Raw genomic sequence first — 10,548 nt, 5'->3', positions numbered from 1 at the left:
TCTAATCTGAACTTGTGCATTTACTGCAAGGAGTTAACTGTGAGGGAAGGAACAGCTAATACGATGTACCCAGTCTTACTGAGATGACATATAGAGGACTTTGGGGCATGATTTTGTCTGGGACTTGAGAAAGAATAAAAACAAATTTGAAGTAGTTCAGATAAGATTGACTCAACTGATTCCTCGGATTGAGGTGGAAACGTTTGTGGAAACGTTGAACACTTTGAGTTTAAACTCACTGTACTTGAGAAGAATAAGTGGCAATCTTATTCAGACAAAACTGACACTGCAGAAACTTGTAACGGTGAATGCTGTCAGGATGTTTCCCAATGTGGGATATCATGTACACCATGTACAGCATTGGCTGTTCCGTTTCAGACAGCGATAAGGACGCATCTGCGAATAACTACCAATAGAGCTTTGAAGGCTCAACATATTAAATATTCCATCGTATACGAAGTTAACCGTTATGTAAAACTGGAGCACACCATTCTGCCTTTCAATACCGTTAAAATGAGGCAGGAGGAGTCAATTCGACGTATTCAACAATTTATTCAGACGCAGGATGAGTCATGCAGCCGTTTGTGTCCATTACATTGTCTAGAGAATGTCATTCAACACTTCCAAGCTGTTATGCCAGAACTGCGGAGCTCTGGTTAACGATCAAGAATTCTGGAGTCAAGGTAAGTCGTTATTTTCAGGTTAGAAAGCTGAAAATATTGGAATGTATTAGAGATTAATGTGAGACCATCAGCTAGTTATAAGTTGTTTGGCTAAGGAGACTGATGAATTAGAGTTAGAGGATATAATACACATATATAGTCGTTCAAAAGTTTGTCAATAAGTTGGCAGGGTTTAAATGGAACGTAGGCAAGTGATAATAGTGAGCAAGTGTTCGGCAGAAAGCAAATGTATAACTGGGGTTTTTGGAAGTTATGCATATTAGAAGGGACAATAGAAAGAAACAGGAACGATTTCAATGGAGAAAGATTTGAGAAAATAGTGTTACAGAGGGGTTTTTGTCTCTAGATACGGTAAGCGCAAAATGTTAGTATGCAGCTGTAGCAAGTAATGGAGAAATTAAACTGAACAGTGTTGTTTCTGACAAACCTGGTCTGTATAAATAAAAGGCTGAGGAAAGCAATGTTAGGAATGATTTACTGCGTCACTATAGGGCATTGTAGAGTCAACGTCTGATGCACTGCAAAGCAAGGATGTCCTTAATGAAAAGGGGGCATAATTGCATTCGAACCAGTTAAAATGGTCCAATCAAATACCATAATCCAGTTATGCTTCCCTTATTTGTTTTTCACTGCTGATCTGTAATTTGTTTCGTCATGTTGGAATTTGAAATGTATTTTTTGACCGTCATAACAATAGTTTTATTTATGTGTCTTAATCTATACCTTTAAACCATCCATTCCAGCGGGTATACATTTATGTTCCCAATTCCTATTCCCCAACTAAAGTGATGACACCTGCGATTTTTCCCGTGCTAAGTTTTAGCCATTTAAGCAGCAAGGCTCCATTCCTGATGTGTTGTATTTGGCTTTCACACACTTCATCACTGGTACTTTATATTGTGTATTTCTTCTGTTCCCACTGTCATTCTAAATTGCATTTATTTCTATTACGTTCTCAACAAAACCTTCCAACGTGGCTTCTCGCCAGTTGTGATGGGCACGTATCTTTGTTGAAAAAACATTCCTGAGAAAAACATTTAATCACTCAGGCTCACTCCATCCTCAGAGTCAAGCACAATCCTTTCAAGCTTGTCCCATTTCCTAGATCCGTATGTTCAATGAGAAAGTGAGGACTGCAGATGCTGGAGATCAGAGCTGAAAATGTGTTGCTGGAAAAGTGCAGCAGGTCAGGCAGCATTCAAGGACCAGGAGAATCGACGTTTCGGACATAAACCCGAAGAAGGGCTTCCTGAAGAAGGGCTTATGCCCGAAACGTCGACTCCCCTGTTCCTTGGATGCTGCCTCACCTGCTGCGCGTTTCCAGCAACACATTTTCAGCTCCTTATGTTCAATGTAAAGTAAGTCACATTCCATGAATAGTGACTCATTAAATTCCAGGCTTATTTTCACAATCTTAGGCATTCCGTGAATATTCAAAGATTCACGTCATTCTGGTAATTAAAGAAAAATATCGTGCTGACGAAGAGTAGCAATAAACTAGAAACTTCAACGTTTTCATTGTGATTAGTGAATGTCCATACTCTAATTTGGCAAGCCCTGAAGCAGCATGAGATATATAGTTAAAACTGCATAACACGCCAGGTGGTAAATTACAATTAAAATAATCACATAATTAATTGTTGTGATCAGAATTCTGCAGCTGCAGCTCTTTACTATTATGTTATATCCCTACAGGGAATTGACAGGCATGTTCCTCTTTATACTTCATGATGTAATCTCAACGTTATTGTCGAGATCCAACAGCATATAACGGATTCAGAGTTGAACACAGTGCGATCTTCTGCTTCAAAAACATAAAATCCCTTGTAATAGAAATGCATTATCCAATCGACAATGTCTTGGAAATATATTACACTACACTTGCTGTTTTTGGCGGACCTGGTAAGTGGATCATAAACAATCGAATTTCTGACAGGTTGTCTGAGAGCTGGCTCCTGAGTTTCATTCTTTCATTAGGTAACGTGATATCTGGTTTTACTATTTACATTTATGTGTGTCCCAATCAATGACATTGTTTTCCGGACGAAATGACGTGAATTCCTTTTAGTATATGATTGTTTGACACCAACAATGAATATGCATTTTCAGCTCACGGTCCGTCTGAACCATCAAGCTACTTCATTCCTTGAACTTCCGTGTACACATTCGATATTGGGAGAATTGTCAGTGGCAGTGATGTTCTGTCAAGTATATATCACTAACATGTGCGAGTTAGCTAATGTAAATGGCATATTTGAAAGGAAAATCACTCTCTTCAAAAGTGCAGTGAGGAAATTGCATAGTTGAGGTGGAGCATCTGTCACTGAAGCATTTTATTGAATGTAGGTTACGAACTGGAATTAAATAATTAGTTCTAATTCACGATTAATCTTTACTCCCTCCCAGTCATAGTAGCTGCATCTGTGTTTTTTAGATTATAAGCATTGAAGAGGGTTTAGCATTTCTGTTTTTCTCTTGTAAATACAGAAAGTGAAATGCATTCCTTCTTTGCTTTTGTACTTTTCGCCGCACTAAAAGTAGCTGATTGACTCTGTATTATCTGGTAAACAACAAGGTAGTGTGTTCTTTCACTAATGTGTCACCATATGATCTGAGAGCGAGTTCGCTCGTTTCCACCTTTGCGTAGATGCACCAGAGCAGAGATGGCCAGGTCCAGAGCGAGATGATAGGTGATTGTGCAATGTGCGGTGCAAGAGGGCCAGTCCGGGTCGGGCGGAGAGGAAAGAAAGCCTTTTCATTTCTGGGAGTTATACGTTGTCTGAGGGAAGTATATTTGCGGCTGTGCGATCTATGTATCGAGTCGATTGTACAGTTACAAAGGAATTACACTATGTGTTTAACAATCTAATATTCCTTGACCAACTTACTTTCTGGTAAAATACCCAATCCATGTACTAACATGTTTTTGCAAGGCGTGCAGCACCATTCGAGTGGAAAATTCGATTTCTTTAGCAGTGTCGTTACAGTGAGGTGGATATTTACTACTCAACTTCTTGTCAAATTTATCGAACACTTCAGGAACAATTTCGACTTGAACATGAGCCCGCTAGAGTTGGGATAGTACCACTGCACAAGATTTTAGAATGTGCTGCTGCTGCAAAATGTGTTGTGATGAGATAACTGCAAGTTTTTCAAGTACCATCCCCCGTCAGTCCAGGCAGGATATCGGTCCAGTAAATGGAAAATCGTCGTCATTAAGTCCAACAAACAAACAAACATAGCACATAGATCATAGGACATTACAGCGCAGTATAAAAATGTCTGCCCTCGATGTTGCACCGACCTGTGAAATCAATCGCATTCCCATCTAAACTGTAATATTCAATTATCACTCGTATGTTTGTGTAATGACCATTCAAATTCAATTAATTCTAGTGCATCCACTACTGTTACAGGCAAGGCATTCCATACCTCTGAGTAAATAAGCCGTCTCTGACATCTATTCTATATCTATCACTGCTCAGTTAAAAACTTTCATTTAATGGGTAGATTGGAGTGTTGGGAAAAGAACTGGCTGATCGAGTTCAATCCGATAAGGGCGAGGTTATACATTATGGAAAATGCAAATCTGCTGCGAACTATACAGTAACTGGAAAATTACAAGGGAAAATTGACTTACAGAGAGATCTGGGTGTTCAGGCCCATTGTTCCCTGAAGGTGGCATCGCAAGTCAGTAGAGGTCAAAAGGCATACCGCATGTTTTCCTCCATTGTGCGGGATATCGAGTACAAAATTTGGCAGGTCATGTAACAGTTCCACACGACGTTGGTTCGGCCACGTTTGCAATACTACGTACAATATGGGTCGCCATATTACCAAAAGGATGAGGATGCATTGGAAAGAGTGGAGTGAAGGTTGACCACGATTTTACCTCGTATGGAGGGAACTAATAATGAAAAGAGTTTGAATAGAGTATTATTTTCATTGGTAAGTAGGGGATTGAGATGGTACCTCATTGAGGCCTACAAAATCATAAGAGGTCGACAGGTTGGAAAGCAGGAAACATATTTTTCTAGGGTGGACAACTCAATTACTGGGATTCACGAGCTCCAAATGAGAGGGGGAAGCTTGGGGAGATGTATGCTGAAAGTTCTTCACGCAGAGCATGGTGGATGTATGGAATACGTTGACAGCGAAGTTTGTAGGGGCGGGAAAGTAAGCATTATTTAATATGTATCTCGAAAGTTACATGAATGTGCAGGGAGCAAAGAGCAGATCCTCACAAAATAGGTGACAGGTTTAGAGAGATGATTTGGATCAGCGCAGGCTTGGAGGGCCGAAGTGCCTTTTCCTGTGCTGTAATGTTCTTTGTCCCTGCACTTTGTTCTAGCTATGCCCCCCAACCCCGTGCTATCCATCAACACACGAGGAACAATGCTCACATTGTCTACCCAATCTCATCCTCTGATTATCTTGGATGTCTGTATTGCATCACCTCGAAACCTTCTCTCGAACGAAGACAGCTTCAAGTCCATCAGCATTTCCTCATAAGTCCTTACCTCCATACCAAGCAACATCCTGCAAATTTTCCTCCCCACCCTTTCCAATGCCTCCACATCCTTCCTGTAGGATGGCGACCTAACTGTATGCAATACACATAATTGGGCTGCACCAGAGGTTTGTACAGCTGTACGTGACTGCATGACTTCAACATTCAATCACTTCACGAATAAACACTAACACACCGTATGTCTTCTAAATGATCTTATCAGCCTGGGTGGCGATTTCCAGAGATCAAGAATCAAACCATTAGCCCAGCACTTTTTACTCCGTTTACTTGTTCCAAAGTGAATTATCTCTCACATTTCCGCATTTTTTCGATTTACCACTTCTCAGCCCAGCTCTGCAGATAATCTGTGTCCCGCAGCAATCTTAAAAATCCTTCTGCACTGTTCACAACTCCAAGACTTCAGCATCATCCACGAATTTACAAACCACCCTTCTCCGCCCTCATTCAGGTCATTTATTAAAAAAAAAGATAAGCAGCAATAGCCCCAAAACAGATCCTTGTGGAACACCACGAGTAGGTGAACGGGAAAATGAATATTTCCCATCAATCACCACTCTCTGTCTTCTTTCAGGTACACAATTTCCGATCCAAACACCTTCAATGGCATGTCTCTGTATTTTCTGCAATAGCCAACAGTGGGGAACCTCACCGAACTCTTCACTGAAACCTATATACATCGCATCAACTGCTTCTCGTCATTCATTTGTTTGGTCACTTTCTCAAATAACCCAATAACGTTTGTCAGACGCGAGCTAACATTCACAAAGCCATTGACTATCCCACATTAAATTATTACTTTCTTGATTATTATGAATTCTACCTCTTATAATCCTTTCCAATAATTTGCCCACAACAGAAGTAAGGCTCACGGATCTATAATTTCCAGGATTGCCTCTTCTCCGCTTCTTGATCAAGAGGAGAATAATTGTTTTCCTCCAGTGTTCCAGCACTATTGTTGTAGACAATAACGACATAAACATCAAAGCCAAAGGCTCTGCGATCTCGTTCCAAGCTTCGCAGAGAATCCTATCCAAAATTCTATCCTGCCCAGGGGACATAGCTATTTTCCTACTTTCCAGAATTGCAAACACACTGTTCTTCTGAACATCGATCATAACCAGTCTAATAACGTGGATCACAATACTCACCTCGACAGCATCGTCTTTTTTCCTGTGTGAATCCTGACAAAATATTCATTTGGTAATTCTTCTATCTCTTCAAACTTCATGTGCAACTTCCCATGACTGTTCTTGCATGACTGTAATCTTACTCTCACCAGGAGTGTGCTCCTGCCATCCGTCCAATTGATAGACCTGTTATCCATAATTAGCCGTAGTAGGAAAACGCGTGACGAAAAATCAGGAAATTCCAGGTAATGGTACAAAAACTGATGGCTGGTCAGAGGATTAGAAAAAAAATGCATGAAGAAAGACCCAAAAAGAACCACCGACAACTGCGTGTAGAAGATAGACAGTATTATATAAGCAGATAAGAAGAGATTTTACTTTTTTAAAAGTTGAGAGAAGAAAAACATTAGCAAGATGATCGTTGACTCGTCATAATGCGAGAATCGAGAGTTAATGTTGGAAAGTATGAAAAAGGCATATGAAGTAAATTGTTAGTTTTGTTACATCTTCCATGGAAGAGATAGAAATTCAATCGAAGAAACAAACATAATGCAGTACTGGAAGAGATAGCAGAACTGAAAAATGTCTCAAACACCAGTTCAAGGGTGCAAAGTAGAAAGTACGTCCGAAATCGGTTAAGTGTTGCATTACATGTTCCAATGTTCACTTTTATGTGATGATCCCATTTTCTTAGAAGATATTGATTGTACATGGCCGCTGTGAAAGGGTGACACAGAATTGGATGTCAACTTGCGGTTGGCTCAAATCCAGCTGACAGGATTTTCTGGCATTTTAAAATTTGTTTGACCATTTACATCAGTAGACTAACAGCAAATGTTTGAACATATACGGCAAACACAGGCAGGTAGGAGTAATTTAGTTTGGGACTATCGTCGACATGGATCGGTTAGACTGAAGGGTCCTTGACCACATTGTTTGAATGTCTGACTCGAGGGAGGGATTTTCTTTTGCGACGTTTCTTTACGTTGTGGCAAAAGGGAATAGGAATATGGACATTGATTTCCAGAAGGGATTTGATCAGGTGTGGCGTCATTATGTATCACCTAAATTGAACACTCATATGATAGGTACTCATATTTGCCATGGACAGATGCTTGGTTGGCTATTGGAACAAATGTAAGAGATAACCATGTATTACTCGTTGTAGCAAGATGCAATGAGTGGTTTGTTACAAGAAAAAGGATCCAAACTGTTCATAACTTGTACAAAAATGAAGATCTGAACAGACAAATAATATAGTCGTCAAATATGCTATCGACTGGAAGTAGATCATGTGAACAGGGCATTGGGAGGTAGGTGAGATGCGTAGGCAAGGATACAGAAATAGAGTACAACGTATGAACGCTGCGATTGTCAATTTTAGCAAGAAGAATATAAAGAGCAATAGATTATCTCAGTGTCCAGGGATATAAATTGAAAATATTCAGGTCTGAGTACAACGTGTGATTTGGGAATAATGTTCGGATATAAATGCATGGGTCGTGTCTGTTTTTAATAATTTGTGTGTTTAAAAATTATGGTCGAAAGAGATAACGTAATATTTGTTCAAACTAGTGTTTGGAAAATTCTGCAATGGCTACAAGGTTTGTTACTTCCCATGTTAAAAGCTCACCCCTTCAGAGATTGTGATTTAAAAGTGTTGATTTACAGATGATTTGTATGTGAGGGACAATAGAGATGCAGCTTTTGCTCGAAATTAGAATCCATTGTTTTCTGGATGAAGAACAACTTATAAAATGTGGAACCACTTTTGCTTGTCACGGAAGTTGTAATCGATTCAAATGTAATTGGTCAGCATGGAGCTGTGAAGAGATCGCAAAGAAAACAAGCATTCAGTTGCTCACCAGTTCAGAGATGACATTTTTAATTTCCACTTCCGAAATTCCCTGGAAATAGGAAGAAAATAGATTAGTATTTAGTGCAATGATTGCTGTAATCTCTAACTTTTAACTGATGAGGTTGGGACATTTTATAAGTCCTCCTTCCACCGTGTTTATCTTATCAAGCAGTGGAAGTATATATGGAAACAGAGCTGTATAAACAGCTGGCCATCAGAAGAGTCATAAGGGACATCTCAAGAACAGAATGAGAGAACAACAGCAACTGAACAGCACTTACCGTTGATAACCTATTTCTAAAGTATGTGGTCTGTTGTGAATACATTTGTAATAGACAAGTCATTATTTCGTGGTTACAGTGTTCATTTATTATTTTATATAATGACTGTGTATAATCGTTGACCTGTAACTAACAGCCAATGCATAGAATGCCTGCAGTAGAATAAACTGCAATTACTTCATTGCTAGTGTTTAGAAATTATCAATTATCCGATTAAATGTGAACTGCCGCTTCGACAAACTCTCAGGCTATCTTCAAAAATGTCCCTTACCATGAGTAGTTCAGCTTTCAACTACTGAGTCTGGTACATTATGAATTGACCATTTGAAATTGTTTTAATGTATTTGTTTGATTCATGATTGCTGCTGGTATCTTCTTCACCAGAATTTTTTTAAGTATCCACGTTGTGATTAACCAACGCCAAGTGTTAATGCTGCATAGTTGCGACATTGAATGACTTATCAGGTAATTCTCTTGTTTCTCTTTCTCCCTTACAGTTAATGTAGTGGCGTTATTGATCCTGAGTCATGGGAAATGCGGCCTTTCTGCTTCTACCACTCGCTATCTGCTGGCTATGTCAATGGCGGATCTTCTATTCCTTATTGCAGAGGTCATACTGTGGCGGATAACGTATTATTATTTCCCAACAAGCTTCTTTCTGATCACACCTGTATGTAGTGTTATCCATGCTCTGCGTCGGGCTGCCACGGAATGTTCAGTCTGGTTCACCGTTAATTTCACCTTTGATCGATTTGTGGCCATTTGTTGTCAATGTCTGAAGGCAAAATATTGCACTAAGAGAACCGCCGTTGTTGTTCTAGCAACAACCAGTGTTTTCTTCTGTTTGAAAAACATACCTCAGTACTTTGTACAGGAACCTGCATATGTAATTAACAGTGTGCCATGGCTCTGTTATGTAAAGCCAAGTTATTACACTAATCCCGGATGGATTTTCTTTGATTATGTTGGCATGATTTCAACGCCACTGCTCCCATTCGTTTTAATTTTGTTGCTGAACGCTCTGACAATTAGACATATTTTAGTAAGCAGTCAAATCCGTAAGAGACTCAGACGTCAGAACATTGAAAGTATCTGTAATGATGCAGAAATAGAGAGTAGGAGGAGGTCTGTGATTTTACTCTTCAGCATATCCGGCAGCTTCATTCTTCTGTGGTTGTTACATGTTATAGATTTCTTATATTATAATATTACAGGAGCAAATACAAGGGATTATAACAATTCTGAATTCATGTTACAGAGAATTGGATTCATGCTGCGCAATCTGAGTTGTTGCACGAATACATTTATTTATGGTGCAACACAGTCTAAGTTCAGAGGGCAACTCAAGAGTGCAATGCAATATCCGTTCAAGTCGCTGCTTCGTCTGATAAAGAAACATAACAACTGACAGCTGCCTGGAAACATATCCAAGTGTGTTTAGGCCAGTACCATCCAGTACATCACAAATCCCGAAGTCAATTCATGACAAAGAACTGTAGAAATCCACCAAAATATGATTGTCAACTTGTCAACACTTATCTAACCCGTCTCTTACCTCTTCTGAAAACTCCGTTAACTTTGAAGATACGCATTTCATTTTGGAAATCCATGCTATATCTTTCTAATGAAACTCCCACTTTCCATGTTACTAACAATCCTGCATGATAATTTGTATAAATTTCTAAAGATTGTTCGCCTATCCGGCCTGTAATTTTTGGTCTTACATTTGCAACCTTTATTGACCAAGGCAGATTCTATATTTCAGACTTCTGGCACCGACCCTACTTCTGGTGAATATCAAAGTTTGTGTCCAGCATTCCCTTCAATTTACTTGTTTCTTTTTCCAAACGCATTGAATGAATCTTACCTGGAGCAATCATTTGTCAACTTCCCGCAAAGCTTTCTATTCAACAATTCATTATCATCAAATTTTAGCCATTCATGATAGATTGTTGCCTCCAGTCACCATGGTTTCGTTAGCATCCCAGTCTTTCATAAATCGTCACTGTACACTTCATGCAGCATGAAAGAATGGTGTCCTTCATTACAATCAAACGCAACAATTCAA

General features: G+C 39.4%; 1 protein-coding gene across 1 annotated transcript; it reads left to right on the top strand.

The window, feature by feature from the left end:
- The first annotated feature begins 607 nt into the window (after positions 1-607).
- LOC148142329 (putative G protein-coupled receptor 139) lies at positions 608-9,888 on the top strand. The gene is made up of 2 exons (XM_087976571.1): positions 608-683; positions 8,978-9,888. The coding sequence occupies exons 1-2, from the start codon at positions 608-610 to the stop codon at positions 9,886-9,888; spliced, it is 987 nt and encodes a 328-aa protein (XP_087832697.1).
- Positions 9,889-10,548: the final 660 nt, after the last annotated feature.

Source organism: Chiloscyllium plagiosum, unplaced genomic scaffold (assembly GCF_037043375.1).
Source record: "Chiloscyllium plagiosum isolate Xiang-an unplaced genomic scaffold, Cpla_swu_hap1 HiC_scaffold_29, whole genome shotgun sequence".
Taxonomy (NCBI): Eukaryota; Metazoa; Chordata; class Chondrichthyes; order Orectolobiformes; family Hemiscylliidae; genus Chiloscyllium; species Chiloscyllium plagiosum.
The sequence above is the reverse complement of the archived record's forward strand: the minus strand, read 5'-3'. Positions and strand labels throughout refer to the sequence as shown.